The 20,040-nt window shown below is 43.1% G+C and overlaps 1 protein-coding gene across 4 annotated transcripts in view; it reads left to right on the forward strand.

Annotated features, from left to right (window-relative positions):
• Positions 1-20,040, forward strand: part of FAM13A (family with sequence similarity 13 member A) — a 159,579-nt gene that overhangs the window by 43,436 nt on the left and 96,103 nt on the right. For all 4 annotated transcript variants that reach the window (XM_066574040.1, XM_066574042.1, XM_066574041.1 and 1 more), the window contains exon 7: positions 3,509-3,669. In XM_066574040.1, the coding sequence (XP_066430137.1) occupies positions 3,509-3,669 (161 nt within the window). The remainder of the gene's footprint in view (positions 1-3,508; positions 3,670-20,040) is intronic.

Genomic DNA, 20,040 nt, shown 5'->3' on the forward strand with positions numbered 1-20,040 from the left:
GGCCACGTCCTTTTACATTAGGCCCTTTTTCGGACATGGCAAAAAAAAACGTGAATGATACTTGTCTAAAACACATCATGGTGCAAAGCATGTAAAACAATTTTCTGGCACAGTTGGCACCAGAAAATGGGCAAATCTTCAATAGTAAATCTGCTGCAATATTACGGTTTATTATTTCATTGATAATTATGCATTCTTTTTGCCTTATAGTCTTAACTTAATATGGTCTTCTCATTTCTTGCAAAGTAATATTCATGCCTATTCCATATAGGACTACTCTTAAATGGTATAGGGTAGCAATTTATCAGCACCGATACAAATAGTTAGTGTGGCTTATCCCTGAAAATCCCTCACTATGCTTAAAGGGAAACTGTCACCAGGTATGAGCACCATACACTAAGTTATGGTGCACATACGACAGTCTGTGGAGGGATTTCTTTATATTTGCCCAGTTCCCCGATTCAGCGCTGTCTTGCATTGAGTGCGCATGCACAGTGTGTATATATAGCTAGCGGTCCAGCTGCACAGTCTGCGCTAACTTTCGGGAGTGACAGCTCTGGATCTGAGAGCCGGGTAAGGGCAGTTTCACATAGGCAATAAAATCGTGTGATTTTCATGTGATGTGAGAGCGTGTGAAAATGCAGAATTATAAAAACCCATGCTTTTCAATGGTTTCCTTCACATTAGCAATGTTTTCACTGAGGCGATGTTGCGTAAAGAAAAAAAAATTGCGGCATTTCCTATCTTTTGCATTTTGCTCTTTATCACCCTTGTTTCCCTATGGAGCCTTTGTTTTATCGCATCACAAGGCACAAGCTTGCAATTTTCTTGCAATGTGTTTTTAACTTTAAAAAGTCCTGCGTATTTCTCGTGAGAAAATTGCAAGCGGTAGCAATGTCTTTGCATGAACAAAGACTCGATTTTCTCGCGCCGATATCGCGATCGTGTGAAACTAGCTTAAAGGGGTTGTCCCGCGAAACAAAGTTGGGGTATACACTTCTGTATGGCCATATTAATGCACTTTGTAATGTACATCGTGCATTAATTATGAGCCATAGAGAAGTTATTCACTTACCTGTTCCGTTGCTAGCGTCCTCGTCTCCATGGTGCCATCTAATTTTCAGCGTCTAATCGCCCGATTAGACGCGCTTGCGCAGTGCGGTCTTCTCCCTTCTGAATGGGGCCGCTCGTGTCAGAGAGCTGCTCCTCGTAGCTCCGCCCCGTCACGTGTGCCGATTCCAGCCAATCAGGAGGCTGGAATCGGCAATGGACCGCACAGAAGACCTGCGGTCCACCGAGGGTGAAGATCCCGGCGGCCATCTTCGCAAGGTAAGTAAGAAGTCACCGGAGCTCGGGGATTCGGGTAAGTACTATCCGTTTTGTTTTTTTTAAACCCCTGCATCGGGTTTGTCTCGCGCCGAACGGGGGGGCTATTGGAAAAAAAAAAAAACCCGTTTCGGCGCGGGACAACCCCTTTAAGTATAAAAAATACCTCTCTGGACTCCGCGGAACCTGCTATATGAGCACCATAAGTTAGTTTATTGTCCTCATAATTGGTGACGGGTCCCCTTTAAATAATTTAAACATGCCTATTATCTTCAATACACTTATGAAACTTGAGGGATTTTATGATCATTCTCAAATCTATAGTAAAGGTGATTTTCTTGGCAATAAAAACAAATTTCTAATAGCAATAATTTGACGTTACTAAATAGAAAGAGCAGCCTGAAGGTCCCAACTTGTGTGGACTCCTACATACGAGTTTAGTGCTCTGTATCCATTAGATTACCATTGCATTGTACGGGATGGTTATCATGCAAATCACTCGATGGATCAAGCCGTTTGCATGATAATTCTGCATTGTGAACACATGTAGTGAAAGACTGATCAGCGACAAATGGCTGAATGGATCTTTCATGCAGACCATAAAATCATCGTTGGTCTACCACTGCATTGTTCAGTTTCAATAGGCAGTCGAACAACTGCCTGTTTACTGTGAATGGAAGCCACCGGCTAAAACGGTCTCGGCCCGCTTCACCTCCATTCACTGGGCAATGATCCTCCTGTGTAAAAGCATAGGAGCAATCATCGGTGGGGCGTCAGTCGTCTCGTGGAATACGGGCTTTAGAAAAGCTCAAGCACAGTCAGTCTGTTTTCCTATGCGAGGCTGCGGTCGCCCTTTTCCCTGCATGACTCATCTTGCCTTCTTACAAGCTGTTTATTATGGCTTGCTCTTTTTATATATTTTTTTCTTGTTTGGCCAGAGTTCCCAGTGACGTCTTTCAATACGGCAGTTTATCTATATTTTACAGCTATATGAAAGGCTTGGTCCGCATCATGTATGTAATATGCGTTTAGAATGTGCTCTGGGAAATCTCCCAACACACTGAAAATGACCATTAGCATCCGCCAGCTTTCACATCTGCGCTGTCCAGATTTTCCGTCTCAGATCCAGCACAGAATACAGGAAGAAAAAGTGCTTTCTCATCCAGTAAAACATTAAATAGCTTAGTAAAACCAAACTGCCCCATTATAGTCAATGTGGTCCATTTGGCGCTATTCGGTTCCGTCATATGACTGATTTATTCAGTCAGGGGATTCCAATTTCCTGCTTCCCAAACGGAAAACGGAACCCCCAATGCAGAGGTGGAAGCGGCCTAACAGAGGCCAAAAAAGTGTGCTCTTCACCTTCTTCTGGCTGGAATGGGACACTATAACACTTAAAAAGGACTAGCGTAGTGGACTGTTATTTCATTCAGTGGTATCCCAAAAATATATATAATTTTTTTTTCTTACGGGTGTCCGATGCCTCTGTATGATATTTGTTGGGGGCGTCTGTTTTAATGTTATATGTTAAAAGGAGGCTACATGATATAAACAGAGCCTAAGGCTGGCTTCACACGAGCATATGCATATTTTACTGTACTTTTTGCACACGCAAAAAAAAAATATGCCAATGCTCCCAGCCATTGGAATAGCTACTTAGTCCAATGAGTTCAAGATGTGTTCTTTTCCCAATACGTTTCACACATCTCCTAACGTATCATGCGTATATTCGTGCATCCCCATTGACGTCTTTGCGAACTTTAAAAATGGAGCACGGTGCGTAGTTTCACATCTGCGTTGGAATCTCCATTCAGAGGTTATGTCGCAGCAACGTAACAAAATATGTGAAGAAAAAGCGCTGCCTGCAGCGCTTTTTTTTTCTTTTCCAGCTAAAAGCCGGGCAGCTGAGCGAAAAGCAAATGGACCCCATTATAGTCAATGAGGTCCGTTCGGTGCTAAGAAGGAACTGTATGGCTATGGCAATTCCACTTTCCCGCTCCCTGAACAGAACAGGAAACCGGAACTAATGTAGATGTGAAACCACCCTTACGTGACTGAGCACATTGAAATCCATGTGTTCTATTCACTACATATTGTGTGTGCCAATATGCCCGTGTGAAGCCGGTCTTAGATACACACAGGTGTCAGTTTTATTCATTTCTGATTGCTTATTTTTTCTTAGCGCAATAAACGAAGTTCTGAAAAACGGGAAATTGAGGTGCCAGAACCCAAACAGTCTACTGGAGTCCCTCAGTCCAGCTTCCTGGCGACGAATCGAAGAGCTTCTCCTGAATCTGATCTAATGGATCATTTAGTAACCAGCAGCTCGGACTCCGTTCACAGGTAAGTTGCTTTCAGATGCTCTTTAGTAGATGTGTGGCTTGATTTGAGGTTTCCTGCCAGGGTTATAAAATAAGTTTATCTTTGTCTGTAAAAGTCTGTTTTCGGGTGCCCATACACATTAGACAGCTGTTAAACGAACTGTCATCCACTATCTCGCCCAACAACCTGTGCACATGTACGGCTCGGTCAAGTGTGTAGATGTTCTGGATGTTGGAAAGCTGCTGAAGCTCCTCCGTCAGAGGCTAGTTTCCTTATACAGTGGATGTGAACGGCTGAACGATTTCTCATTTAAGCTAGCCAACAATTTATCTGCCTATAGCTGTTGTTGGGGGGGGGGGGGGGGGACCAGATGCAGGTGCACTTAGCAGCATAAATTCAGACTACTCTGTGAGGATCAATACGTTCTGTGGAGATTTGGTTTTGCAGGCACATAGTACAACGTCCAAGGAGCGGGCCCACAGCCGAGGGGATAGCGGGGTAGAGTTTGGGTTTTGTCATGGGGGTCTACCATCTCTCATCCTGAGGGTAGCACGGTAACTGTCCAAGTTACCGCTGGTGGAAACTTTCACAGGGGCAACCCAATATGTGGTTTACCTTTTAAACAGTCCTTTCAGTGGTGGCGCCACTGCTCCTTCCTCTGCAGTGAATTCAGATGATGAAATAAATGGTCCACACAGCGGGAACTCTTACGAGCAGAGCCGGGAATGGTCGGCAGTGCTCGTTGACTTGAAAACTATTTACAGTCCAACAGTAGAAATACACACGTCAGCAGGAAAATGGTGCAAAAATTACAAAATGGTGCGACAGGGAGGAAATCGCAGGATATCAGAGGAGGCTACAGTCCAAATATCTTTAAGGTTCTGTTCCCGGTACCAGCGCCTTCACTCATGCCGGCTCTCTACTGGTCAGCATTCACATTTGGCGGGCAGTCACTCCGCTGTTTGGTAGCCCCACTCTCACTCTTCTCCTCAGATGTTGAGGATACCACTGGCATTTCCTGGGTAAAGCAGGCCCAGGGAAGGCTGAGGATACTGTTCAGCCTCTTCCATTCCCACCCACACAAAACTGAAGGTGTCTGTGTGGCTCTCTTGCAGATCCTCCAAAACGCTCCTCACACTAGCAAGACCGGAACAGAACGACCCTTTCACACATTTTGCAATCACATATATGAAGCACGATCACATGACAAACAACAAGATACATTTTCCAGACATCCCACATACCAGAGAGTTAACCCATTCAGTGCTCCAGCTATGCAATACACATCGTATTCATACAACATAAAAGACACTGACAACACATAAGCACGAGACAAATGAATGCATACATTATGGAGGGGCTCAGTTAACTCCGGGCTACTACAATAACAATGTTATTAACAGAAAGAGTGTTTGTTTCAGGTTGTGGTCTGCTTTTATGGTCGCAGTGGTCTAATGTTATAATATGTATATACAGAAGAAGAACGAAAAGTTGCATATACCATGCAATACAGCAAGACAACAACTTGGAACAACATGTTCTACACATTAAATGTTTGCCTGCAGGGTTCAGCTGTGACAGACAAATATAGATGTATCTGATATGGAAATCTCCACTGACAAGCAAATTGGTACATGGGCCAAAGTCTGATCCTTCTTCTCTCTACTTGGCACTAGTGACATTTGAGCATTCTGTCGCTGCCAGTGCTATTACCAACTGTGTTCTTCCTGGCTTAAGTGTTTCTGAGAGCATTGACAATCGGCATGAACTTTTGGACGGGATAATAGAGACCAAATGAAGTTTTAAACTTCATTTACATGCCAATACTGATTTAACTTTTCAGTATCCCAAGTACGGTAGTAGTACTTATTTTAAGTTGTGACAAACACTACAAGTACTCATATAGTGCAAGTGAAAGGGGTTTTTACAAGACCCCACAAATAGACAGCAAGAAAAAAATCTGCACAGGTTTTAAAGTATATTGCATATTTTTAAAGGTTATGGACCCCTTTGAAATGGGGCAGATTTTTTTTGTTAAATCAATGCATTTTGTGGTGACAGTCATTTTTGTAATAAGGTTTCATTAGAAATTGTGCACCATTTGTCTTCTGCATCTTCTACTCGTCAATGTATATAGACACTAAGGCGCCATTCACACGGTGTAGTTCGATTGCAATAAAAACCGCAGTAAAAAGTCATTCACTTTCATTGTCTAAGTGAATGAGAACGACTGGATGATTGGTATTTAAACTGAATGATTAACGAACGGACCAGCGATGATTTTTATACTTGCATGAAATGAAAGATAAGCAAATGAATTATTGTTAATCGTTGGCTGTGTTTACAGAATATTGTTCAAATTCAAATGGTCTAGCCATTTCTTTTTTTTCTTTTTTTTTTTTTTTTTTTAATCTAATCTAGTCTAAACACACCTTTAGTCTTAGTAGGAGATCCACCAATGAGGCTGGACTGACTGCTTTGTTTTCAGCCATTATCTCTCCACTCCTGAACCTCATCAGCTAATTTTTGACAGGACAAAGGGAACCTTTGCACTCCTCAGGCTTCAGGGTCCGAATACAACTACAGCGTCTGCACTCCTTTCACCCCCTGTTTAGAGTAGGCCCTTAGGTGTATAAGGGTGAATGCCCACAGACTGATTGCTTTCTTCTGCGTTTTTCCATGGCGGAAATCCGCGCATAAATACCACAGCTATTAGGTTCTGTTGAACCTAACAGCTTTCTGTCTGCCAATGCTCACATGCAGAGTTCTACCACGGATTTTCCGCAGCGGGAAATAAATACGACAGGCTGCTGATACGTCTTTGGCTTTACCCAGAAAGAAACGAGATAGGAAGATGAAACTTTACCTTTATTCCACATACTCTCCACTGATGTCAACACACTTCTTACATCTGTATTTCAAGTTCTGTAAGCCTTGCAAAAGAAGGATTTCGGTTGTGCCTCAAACAAGTCATCTGTAGTAGCCAAGGCATCAGAAATGGTGTGAAATTTGGTACCCTTGAGCTGTTTCTTTGGGTTTGGAAACAGATGATAGTGGGAGGGAGCTAGATCTTGTGAATAAGGTGGGTAGTCAACCAGCTGGAAGCCTAGCTCCACCAGTATTGCCGTCGTCGCTTGTGCAGTGTGAGCGGAGGCGTCTTGCAGGAACAAGATTCCTTTGGACAGCTTGCCCTGCCTTTTGGCTTTCAGAGCTGCCTTCAACTGGTCCAAAAGTTCAATGTAATATCTTGCATTGATGGTGGAACCACGTTGAAGGTAGTCCACTAGCACCATGCCCTCCTTATCCCAGAACACAGACGCAATCACCTTAGTGGCTGATTTTTGCACTCTGAACTTCTTTGGGCAAGGAGAACCACTGTGCCTCCACTCTTTTGACTGCTCCTTGGTTTCAGCGTCATACAAATAAATCCAGGTCTCATCCATAGTGACCAGTCGATCCAGGAAGTTCTTATCAGTCCGGAAACGCTGACAAATGGACCTGGAAGTTTTCACTTGCATGCTTTTCTGATCTGTTGTCAAACATTTGGGGACCCACTTTGCAGATCGCTTCATGTTCAAATGTTCATGGATAATGACACAAACACGTTCACCAGAAATCCCCACGATGTCTGCTATTCCTTTAGATGAAATTCGCTGATTCTCCAGTATGAGGTTGTGCACAGCATCGACGATCTCCGGAACAACAACCTCTCTCGGTCTTCCAGGACGTTCCTCATCATTGGTGCTGAAGTTGCCCATTTTAAATTTTGCAACCCAGTTCCTAACTGTAGAATATGAAGGGCATTAATCCCCCAATGTCTGCGACATCAGCATGAATATCCTTCGCCGACTTTCCTTGCAGAAACAAGAATTTTATCACTCTTCTGCTCTCATTTGCTGTGAATATCACCTTTAGACTTTGCCATTTTGTTTCCCTGCGTGCCTAGATCTTTGTTACCATAAGCTACAAACCCAAAATTTTGAAAACATGTATTAGACACATAAGGCTTTCATGTGATGTAACATTCGTTACCATAGAAACAAAAAAAGAACACAAAGCCTAAGACTTATCAGCACCCCTTCGTATAGAGCATTAATGAAGACCGCAGAAATCCACTATCACCAGCAGGCACTCTCTTTTTTATTTTTTATTATTTTTTTTCTTTAATTGCAGTACTCCCGTGGCATAAATCCGCGGGCATATCCCGCGACGCTCTTGAGTATGAGCCCTAACGGTGGCCATATACTTCAATATATTTACACTTGTTGTCAAAAACAATCCCTCACCTAGAAGAAGTTGTTGTCAGAATCAAATGAAACTTTCTATGCGCAATAGTAACGTTAATATAAGTGATTACAATATCGAGCAAAAGGATCACTTCTTGTGGTCCTATATGTGTTGTATTGGTGATAAATCTAATGACCGAGCAGGCTATGGAAGTGTGACAATGTTGTGAGGACATTCCTGTGACACCCTTGTGTGGGCGGCCGAGCATTATCCTGCTGGAAAATGTCCCTTGGAAGCCACCATGAGAGGAACACATGTGGCTGCTGGATGTCGCTGAGCTGTCATTGTCCCTCGTACCACTTACTAGGGAGAACCGTCTGTCCTATACGATGGCCCCGCAGACCAGTAGTGGGGGCAGTGTGCTGCTCCACAGCAAAGGAGGATAGAGGCGCTCACCCCTAGATCTCCGGACACTAACATGGCTGCCGTCTGTGCCAAAACTAAATCTGGATTCGTCAATGAAGACAATCCGGGTCCTACTCCTGTAGTATCCAGTTTCATCGTTCACAATACCATTGCAAACTAAGGTGACTGTGCGTGTCAAAGGTAGCACATGTGATGGGTGCCATAAGATCAAATGTCCTTCAGCCAAGCTCTTGGTATGGGTTCCGACAGACACATGACATGTAATGATGGTGCCATCTGTCTCTAGATGGCGGACAATGAAACAGTTGGAGCTGCTCGTGCTTGTCAGACAATTAGACGATCCTCTCTACTGGTGATCTGTTGGGGCCGTGATGAGCCTGGTCACCTCGTGTCTTAGGAGTTGTTGGGACCAGTGGATGTGTAAGGGCACAATCTGGTCAGAATGGCCCAGGTGTCGGGCAATTCGTTGATACAACCATCCAACTTCTCACATTCTAATAAACAAAATAAACAAAAATCTTTTTGATTGTGTCTTAGAGGCGTCTAGTGGTCAACAAGCTCTACGCAAGTGGAAAAAGAGGTTACTACACACAATTAACCTCTGAGAACCTTTCTATGGGCCAAGGGTTGGAACCACTTAGTCAACCCTTGGATAAGACCGATCATCTTATCACACCACAACTCTAATCATTTGCATATCTGCTTAAAAGCTCATTTACATGCAAAGACAATCTTTCAAATTATTGAAAGATTGACAGTTCTAGCAATCATTGATGCCTATTAGCACTTTATTAGCTTCAGTGTATGTAAATGAGCCTCCAGGAGCTGCTCACAGAACTTAGCAGGTGGTCTGAACTCTGCAATCAGCTCCTTTGTTCTCACATGGGCTGTCACAGGCTGTGAGCTGAATACAATGTAATCAGGTGCTCCAGTGTATAAAACAGTGTGTGGTCTGTGTAATCTCTCTCCAGCTGAATTATGGATTTAGGGCTCATGTCCACGGGCAAAATAAGAATTAAAATCTGCAGCGGATTTTAACTCTTCTCCTGCCCGCGGATCCGCACCCCAAAGGGATGCATTGACCACCCGCGGGGTAGATAAATACCCGCGGGTGGTCAATAAAAGGGATTTTAAAAAAAATGGAGCATGGAAAAATCTGGACCATGCTCCATTTTCATGCGGGTCTCCCGCGGGGACGGCTCCCGCGGGCTTCTATTGAAGCCTATGGAAGCCGTCCGGATCCGCGGGAGACAAAAATCATATTTTACTCACACGCTCCGGTTCTTCTCTTCGGCGCGGCGCCATCTTCTCTCAGTCGCGGCCGGATCATTTTGCTTCGGCCCGGCGCATGCGCGGGGCACGTCACCGACGTCATCATGCACATCCGCCGAGCCGAAGAAAGAAGATCCGTCCGCGACGAGAGAAGATGACGCCGAAGAGAAGAAACGGAGCGGATGGGAGGTGAGTTTATTCTTATTTATTGTTATTTTCAGCGCTCATGTCCGCGGGGCAGGAGGGACCCGCTGCAGATTCGCCATGGAGAATCTGCAGCGGATCTGATTTTCCCCGTGGACATGAGGCCTTAAGGTTCCCCTTTAAAAATCATCCTTCAGCCGAAAAATGAAGGATGATAACATTTACATACAACGATTAACGCTCATACGCCTTCGTTTGAATAAATTTTGAGCGATAATCGTTGCATGTAAATAGGGCTTTAGATATAACTGCATGTGAGTTTTGCAGCCAACCCACAACTCCTTCTAGGTGCTTGGTTTTTTTTGTTTTGTTTTTTTTATTTAAATTTTTTTTACAAGCGTGTATATATCTGTTTATAATATTTTGTGTTTATATTGTAATATGTATTAAATGTAATTATCAGCTATTTTTACACAACTTAAGGCTGGTTTAGACTCATCGATTATCGCTCAAAAGATTTCTTTTAAGCGACTTTTGAGCGATAATCGTTATGTGCATTCAGCGCGAGGTGATCGCTCAAATGTTGAGCGAACACTTTGCACTCTGAGCGGGGGATGCAGAACACAAGCGGGGCCTCTTCTCTTCTGGATCCAGCTGTTTTCTGCTCAAAGCGCCTGGCTGTTATACAGCGGAGCGCTTCAAGCAGGGGATGCAGAAGACAGGCGGGGACGCTTGTCCTCTGCATCCAGCTGTACTCTGCTCGGACAGCTGTGTTCTTCATACCCCACCTGTCGTCAAGGAGCGGGATACAGCTGAAATCATAGTATCGGTTGTATCCCGCTGTGAATTCCTGATAAGGCTGATCTTTGTCGTTAAGCATGCTTAACAAAAACTGCTGTCAATGCAGTTACACACAACGATTATTGCTCGAAAGACGGCTTTGAGCGATTTTTGAGCGAAAATCGATTGTCTAAATCAGCCTTTACAAATGGCTAATTATCCCCACTTATGGTATACACAGCAGTGTTCTCCTAAATTCTCCAGCTTCCTTATGTGTGCATCCAGTTAGAAATGTTTCTGACGTTATCTCCCCTGTATACGGCATCACTATATAGCTAGCCTTATTGTTATCAGTACTATCACATGATTTTTATAGTTTGTGGTTTTAATTCATGCTCTCTAAGGACACTGCCATGGGTCATGAATGATGAAATTCCACTTAATTGTGTTAGACTAGAGGTTTATAATGATATATTTATGCCAATCAAGACGGTGACCTAAATTTGCTTACTTGTATGTTCCCATTTACAGATGTGTTAGCAGATAGTTGGACAAGGTGAGCCTGATATTCATGAATAACCTGTCCTGAAAGGTCAATCCCCTACTTTATAGATGTTTACTTGCATAGGGACAGAGGAAATAAGGAACTGTCAAACTTATCTGGCACAGATCTTGTCATGAGAACTTGACTATATATGTCAAGTATTTAGAACTGCTTGGAATTTCCTGTTTACATGTCACTGAATGGCAAAATAAAGAAACATTTGCACTTCAACTTGTTCTCACACTGTTGGTACCAGCTTCTCCCAACTTGTTTGTTTGTATTTACAGCCCGACACAAAGATGTGACAATCGTACAACACCATGTGACCTTGGAGGTCAATAGCCACTTTACAACAACTTCTGGGAAACTTTGAGCTGAACAGTAATACATATCAGTTGTCTAAGGGAACTATCAGCAATGGTCCCTTTTGGGCAACTGATATGGATCACCACTTTATGATAGACAAAACGTCTCAGACATGAGGTGGTTGGTCAACATGGTCACGTGACATCAAATTGAAGGGCTTATTTCTACCAGTTGTAAAGACAGAAGATCAGGGACTGGGGGCAATGATGTGTGAATAGGACAAAATGAATGCAGTGATTTTATTAGATTTTTTTTTTCATTTTACCATTTTGTGGCACTTGAGTACTCTGCTTAAAACTTTCTATTAAAAATAGAAAACCCCTTTTATTTATCTGGTATGGCTGGGAGGGCCTTTCTGGGACTCAATAAAAGAAATGTGCAGTGTTCTAAAATAAAGAGATAAGTCATACTCTCCTCCTTAAAGGGCCCCCAGTTCAGTGCAGGAGCCACGGTCATAGCTGTCACGTGGCATTCATTGTAGATAAGAGTGCTTATCACAGCGGTCATGTACCATTCATGGTATTATCACCCTTGAAGCTTGTGGATGGCTGAGCGGTCAGGCGCACCGTGAATGAAGTGAGGCCCCCAGGAGCTGATTGGCTGCCACGAGCAAGTTCCTAGCACGCCACAGCAATCGCTCTCCCTGGAGCAGCCGCCCCTCATCCTTTTCCCCGTGGCGAAGCGCTAGACGGCACCGGCGCTGACAGTGTGGTACTGCAGCCGTTTTAGGAATTCCCCTGCTGTGAGGCTGTGTCCTCCCATCTGACCTGGCTAAGCCCTTGTGCTGTGACTTACGAAGACGCAGAGCATCTCCCCTGGCCATCTGCTCCCTCACATCTCCTTCCGCAGACGTGTCTGTGCCGCTGTGCCACCTCTCAGCTCTGTCCCAGATGCCGGCTCTCTGCTGCTATGGCCGCGGACAGCTCGCTCCCCGCTCAGTGTCTGCCGCTGCTGCCAGTGACGCCAGCTCTCTGCTGCTGTTGCCGCTGACAAACGGAAAGAGAGGGAGTAACTCCCACAATCTCTTCGTGTTAGCTTGTTATTCTCAAATCACGTTTCCCCAAGTTAGCATTATGGCTCCGCGGAAGTGTATTAATTATTTCGCCTGACAGTTTCTGTTTCGTTTATGGTGAATATACAGTGTTAAAGCAACAGCTGAATATTACAGACTTTGTGAAAAAAGTATAATCTGCATACTTCGGACTAAAACTTGGAGTTCAAGATAAAGTTTGGGCGCCTCATTCAGTGTGCAAACGGTATGTTGAGGGCCTCCGAAATTGGTTCAAGGGTAAGAAAAAAGCTTTCCATTATGGAATTCCTATGGTATGGCGAGAGCAAAAGAACCATAGTGATGAATGTTACTTTTGTTCATGTGAATTGAAAGGGTTTAATTCCAAATGGAAGCATTCCATTTCATACCCCAATCTTCACTCAGCAATTCGTCCCATCCCCCATGACACAGATATACCAATACCCAAGCCCCCTGCTACCTTGGAGGAGATGCGTAGCTCCGATGAAGGTGGAGTCATACCTGAACTAGATCACGAATCAAGTTCTGACTTTATTATTGCCAGGAGTGTCTTTTTCATGGTTCAGACATCGTAAAAAGGAGTTTGTTCCTTACTTTGCCCAGGAAGACAAGTTGGTTTATTGCATTGATCTTGAAGGTTTGATGGGTCAATTGAAAATACAATACAATTCAACACCATGGCGTCTTTTCATAGATTCTTCAAAAAGAAGCCTCAAAGCAGTTTTGCTCCACAACTGCGTTTTTTACGCTTCCATCCCTGTAGGTCATTCCGTACACTTGAAGGAAACCTACGAGAACTTGGAATCGGTTATTCGTAAACTTAAATATGAAGACAGTGTTTGGCAAGTATGTGGGGATTTAAAGGTCTTGTGCATGCTGCTCGGGCAACAAGCTGAATATACGGAAATACCCTTGTTTTCTGTGTCTATGGGACAGTCGAGACCAAAAAATCACTGGACCAAGAAGAGATGGCAGCCGAGGGTGCTCGCATTCGGTAAAAAAAATGTCCCCCGAGAAACTTTGGTACCTCCACATAAAGTTCTTCTACCACCTCTCCATATAAAATTTGGATTGATTTAAGCAATTCGTGAAATCCATTCTCCAAGAGATGAAGAATGCTTCAAAGTTTTCAGGCCTCCCTGAGGCAAAATTGAAGAAAGGTGTGCTCGTCAGACCAGACATTAGAAGGCTTATAGCTGATGAAGGGTTTGTCAATACCATGACGGATTCTCAAGAAGAAGGGTGGATTGCATTTAAAGAGAAATTTTTAGGCAATAAGAAAGATCATGACTAGGGATGAGCGAGTATACTCGCTAAGGCACTACTCGCTCGAGTAATGTGCCTTAGCCGAGTATCTCCCCGCTCATCCCGAAAGATTCGGGGGCCGCCGCGGGGCAGGGAGCTGTGGGGGAGAGCGGGCAGGAACGGAGGGGAGATCTCTCTCTCCCGCCCACTCTCCCCTGCTCCCCGCCGCAACTCACCTGTCAGCTGCGGCGGCCCCCGAATCTTTAGGGACGAGCAGGGAGATACTCGGCTAAGGCACATTACTCGAGCAAGTAGTGCCTTAGCGAGTATACTCTCTCATCCCTAATCATGACTACAAAAAGATTGTCGGACGAATGCTGAAAGCATTTCAAGCTTTAGGTTGCTTGATGAGTTTGAAAGTGCATTTCCTCCAATCCCACCTGACTACTTTCCTGAAACTTTGGGAGCTGTGAGTGCAGAACAAGGTGAAGGATTCCACCAGGACATTAAAGAGATGGAAAGAAGATACCAGGAAAAACGGAACATTACAATGATGGCAGACTACTGTTGGATGCTTCAGAGGGACATTCCACATGCTACTCACAAGCATAAATATACCAAGAGGAGCCTCACAGGGAAGAAGAAATGATTTTAGTGTGTTTTAGTGAGATCATTTCAGTTCAAAAATGATTTTCATGTAAAATTTGTAATTAAAAATTAAATTTATGTTTTTCATTTATTTTGAGGTATTGCTTAATTTAGCATAGATAACTGAATTGTCAGGAAATGGGATGTCCAATGACAAAACTCAGGTCATTTTCGGATTCAGCGTACCGAAAAATATAAAGATTACATGGAATAACCAAACAGCTCTAAAATATTTTTTTTTTTTGCAGACCAGTGTAATTGTTCCATCTAAATGGGCCTTTCGCCAATTGCTTTATTTTACCCAATTCTATGACCATAGATTTTTTTGAGTGCAGGAAAACCCCTTTAAAAAGTTGTAGTTATGTCTGTCCATGTGTCATACTCTTTGGGGGGGGGGGGGGAGGAAGGATTCATTCAGACAGGGGTACGGTGATTTGGTCGACCATAGATTATTTTTAGGGATTGCACCCCAACTCTATAGAGATCATAAACATGCACAAATACGCCTAAGAACCACATCCCAGCGGAGGCTCCTATGGCTGTCTGGTAGATCATGCCAACCATAATTACTCCAATCTTCTCACAAGCAGCGACTCGTGCATTGGAGGCTTTTTTAAGTGTCTACGTCATTTGGGCTTTTAGTTGTCTCCTTGATCGACATTGCAGGATAATAGGCTGAACTGGAAGGACATGTCTTATTTTCAGCCTTATAGGTTACTATGTTAGGTTATTGCCTTTTGTAGAATTGTGTTCTTTTGGCATGGCTCTACTATTTCTTAAGTTCTTGATTCCTCCTAATTGTCACGTTTTTAGGAAAGTACACAATCCTGCAATAGAAATTACTTCTTCTATCAAAGCTCTCAGTCAGCCTATACAGAAGGCACAATAAAACCCATGCTAAAAGCGTACCTTGTAGGTAGCATTCACGTCAGCTGCTGTTCTAGAAGAAGACACAAATTGCCAGTCTTCTGGATGTTTGTGAAAAGTAAAGCACAAAGCATTCCAGCAGCAAAACAATGAAGCAATGGCATAAATGAAATATCCCTGCAGACATAATGTGTAGGAACATGCAAATGTGGCGGCAAGCCAGTGACTCTGCAAAAACTTGTGATGTATGCTTGGCAGGACTTCTTGTTTGTTCTGCATGAGCAGTGTAACATTTCAGCCGACATTGCACCATGCTCCAAAAGAAATAGCAGCCTACATTTTTAGATCATTATTCATGAACATAGATTCTCTTTTTGGGAGCTCCTGGATATGTTTCACGGGGGGAGGGGGGACTGTATTATATTGTTGTTAACGGCATCTTTTCCGCTAATGCTTTGTTGGACCCCCTGCTACACATCCCTATACATTGTAACGTTCTGGACATTGTTCTGTATGTTGAGAGGCTGACATCTGACTTGGTTTCTGGTTCAGATTGGATGATACACTTTTGGCTCTTGAGACTGTGTTTTTTGTAATGCTCCACTCTCTAAAAAAACAAAAAACTACAGCAGTTTTCTGACTATTAGACGCAGTTTTCAGCTTGATAAAATCTTGCAAAGAGTCCTGTCTTATTGTCCAGAGGCAGGGGTGTCTGGTAGATTCAGAGACCCCTGACCACTGCCTTAATGATCCAGAAGTGCACTGAATTATCAGTCCTCAGGGTCCCCTAACTGGTCACGTTTTTAGGATTACCTCAGTATTACACAGGTGATGTAATTATTGACTGTGCCTCAGGTGTTCTTACTATAGGATTTCCTAAAAACATGACCTGTTGGGGGTCCCTGAAGACTGGAGTTGAGAAACACTGATCTAGAGGACTCCGCAGATTCCGTTATTTAAACCCGGTCGTGTGCAGGCGTCCTGATTCTGAATGCTATCATGGTATCTAAATTGGGCTTACCGCTGGAGATGTAAAGGTCCTGCAGTAGCAGCAGAACTGTAGATGATGTGTTAACCATGTGACCAGAGGCGGCCATGTATTACTATTCTTGTAGGTGGGGATTTCGTGCCAATAAAATCAGTGTTTTAACATGCCAGTCGCAGATGTGTATGTGTGCATATAGAATTACATGTATGTAGCAGACCTCTGTGTACGTGTGCATCTATGTAGCAAAGCTGTATGCATGTATGTATGTAGCAAAGTTGTGTGTGTATGTGTGCCCACTTGTATTAAGCTGAGCTGTATGTGTGTGCACGCACACATATGTAGCTGAGCTGTATGTGTGTGTGCGCATATGTATGTAGCTGAGCCAGGTGCGCTGTAGCAGAGTCATCTGTGTGGGCACGCATGCCTGTAGCAGAGCTGTACATTTGTGCAATGGGCGTTGTGTATTTGTGTGCACATGCACTTGTTATACTGCACTTTTTGCGCACTCAAATCATGTGCATTTAGGCACACAAAAAACACGTAACCATGATCGCACTAATTAAAAAAGGACAATTCATGTAATACGCTGTGAATTAAAGCATTGAAATCAATGGGCTCTATTCACTTTGTATTGCGTGGGCAATTTTTTTGTGCATAATACACTGCACAAATATGTTCAAGTGAAAAGGGGGCGTGATTTGTTAGTAGGGGACAGAACTGCCCTGGACTAACGTGTATGTATGTATGTATGTATGTGTATGTGTGTGTATGTATATATATGTATATGTATATGTGTATATATATATATATATATATATATATATATATATATATATATATATATATATCTCTTATGCCATAAACTGTCAGTTATACGTGATCGGATGGGGCATACATGTGTTGCTGCACGGAGGTGCCAAGATGCGCCCAAAATACGAGATCCGCCTATTGAACTGTTCACACTTCATTTAACATACGACACACAAAGAGACTTGAGGACCTTGGCAATGCTGTGAGGAGAACTACAAGTATCATCACATCCCATAGCTGTGGCCAGGTTTTCTTTATAGGGGAAAAGTTGCTGCCAGATTTCATTTAACCCTATAATACAGTGAGCGAATAATATTTTATTGTTACTAATCAACTCTTTTGTTGTTCTCAGAAAGTCGCCAAACCTGAATGTCAAACCCAGCCAATTAATTCACTGCTGCAACCTATTGGTCAACGAATCAGGCAATTGCCCTTTAATTTGGATGAAGTCCAATCATTAAAGTATTTTAAGAAATTGCTGTATAGGCAAATTCCGATTATGCAGTATATGGTGTCAGCGGGCATCAGCTTACAGGTTAACTTGGGCTGGCGGGTTTTGTGCCATTTCTTAACCAAAAGAAGCAGTCAAAAGCTGAAAAATTGCGCAGGCCATGTGTGAACTTGGATGCAGAATTTAAAGTAGCTTAAAAACCTGCCTGTAATACCACATCAAAATCTTGAGTTCGTCCGGCTTCACACGTTTTTCACAGCGCAAATGTGTGCATAAATACACGATCGGTGTTGCATTTTTGAACACGTGAGGGTATTTAAATGTATTTTTTGCGCACGCAAAAAAAACTCACACGTATGCTCCTAGTGACTTCAATGGGCAATTAAGGATAATTGGTTTAATGTGCTATTTTCTTGCACAATGCACACAAAAATAGAACATAATTTTTTATTTTTTTTTGCATGACCCGAAATGCGCACACACAAAAAAACACGTGACCAAGCCCATTGAAATCAATGGATTCTAATCATTGTGTATTGCAATCAATGGCAGCCACCCATCCCGCCATACTTCTGTACCGGCAAAATCTGCCTCAACGGCTAGCACGTCATGCGCTGCATTGTGCATGTGTGCCGGCTCGCCAGGCGAGACACTCACGGCAGATCCAGAGAGGTGCGTATGGGGTATCTAGGGGGGCGCCCGGTCTGATTCCACTGTGATATTTTACAGGCGGAATCCGACCCGACTGTGGGCATGAGCCCTTGTGCTTATATTTAAAAGATGATTTAAAAGACTAATTAGCCTCTCGAGGTTTCGGTGTTCTCAGGTATGTGCAGTGTTTTGTGTATACCCGCGCGTATATAGGTGCACATTTGCCTACCTCCATAGACTCCCATTGGGACCTTTTGGTGCGCAAATGCGCACAAAAAAGAACAGTGAGAATGAACCCGTTGCAATCAGTGATGCCCTTCACAGAATAGACTAGCTAGAATAAAACTAAATTTTATTGATAATTATTTAAAACAATCTAAGTGGACTGACAGACATACACAGACAAACAACCAACTTTATGGGAGCACAAAGATAGGGGTTCCCAAGAACTGTAGATGAAGAAACAGTGGATACCACTGGACTGAAAAGTACATAGACCGCAGAGTACAGGCGATTGTCAAGATGTATAGACAATAAAGATACTGTACTAAGAGGCTATAATAATCTTGGTTCGATTATTGGCTCTACGTTAATGCACGTCTTGGTTCTAAATTAGTACGGTTAAACGCGTTTCCCTGCCAAGCTACTGGCAGTTCATCAGGAGCCTTGTTTGTCTTAACTGAATTGGAGTGCACATGTACACAAGGTAATTGGTTAAAACCTTCATTTGAGATATAGCAGAGGATGTGTCCGAACATTACGGTCACTTTTACCTATAGACCATTGGTCGGGAGCTCTTGGTACCTGCCCAATGGGATGTCTCTGCAGACATATAAAAAAAATGGCTGACATCCTCTGACAGTCATCTCTGTCACCCACCATCAGGGTCACTGACTTTATTATTTTTCTTTATTATTTATTTTTTGCTTTATTTTATCTTTTGTAGCTCATCATCTCTGCTAAAAAAAAAGGGGACTGTTCTCCCAAGTATTAGGCCATTTCAAATATCGGGGAATTGTCCTTTCTTTATCCATTATAGTTAACTCTTTGGGGCAGTCTACTGAGCAATCTTTTCCAGCGGGAGTCTTTTCTGAGCAGTCTACTGGCGCACTGGCTCTATAATCCTCCGGTGGCACCGCGGAGAGTGCCCCTCTAGATTTTCCTTGCGGTTATTGTTCCGCTCCTCTTCTTTATGATCCCCATTAGGCTAGTAGCTGGTATTAGCTTTCTTTGGGGCAGCTATATATGATTGAAACCTATTGTCACACACAAAGTGCTAGATCAGAGAGATTCTATTAGACTCTATCTTAAAGAGAAGTGATTACTGCTTCTGAGTTCCATTTCCAAAGGCAAACTGATTTATACTAACCCAGTTGCACTCTGTGCCCCTCCTATAGACATTACCCAGTGTGTGCTACTATATCTGTTTCAACAAATTCTGCCATTTGAGATGATGCGCCATGTCCTACTGGTTCAGACCTAAAAGTTCTCACTTTGTCTATAATCTGGGGGTCTATTTCTCATGCATTCTATTTGTAGGATACAAACAAGGTTCCTGATGAACTGCCAGTAGCTTGGCAGGGAACCGCATTGAACCGTACTACTTTAGAACCAAGAAGTGCATTAATGTAGAACCAATAATCAAACCAAGATTATTATAGCCTCTTAGTACAGTATCTTTATGGTCTATACATCTTGACAATCGTCTGCGGTCTATGTACTTTTCAGTCTAGTGGTACCCATGGTTTCTTCATCTACAGTTCTTGGGAATAACATGAGATACCCCTATCTTTGTGCTCCCATAAAGTTAGTTGTTTGTTAGTCTGTGTATGTCTGTCAGCCCACTTAGATTGTTTTAAATAATTATCAATAAAATGTAGTTTTAGTCTAGCTCGTCTATTCTGTGAAGGGCGTTCTTGATATGAATATAGACTATACCCTGT

This window comes from Eleutherodactylus coqui, chromosome 7 (genome assembly GCF_035609145.1).
Source record: "Eleutherodactylus coqui strain aEleCoq1 chromosome 7, aEleCoq1.hap1, whole genome shotgun sequence".
In the NCBI taxonomy this organism is placed as follows: domain Eukaryota; kingdom Metazoa; phylum Chordata; class Amphibia; order Anura; family Eleutherodactylidae; genus Eleutherodactylus; species Eleutherodactylus coqui.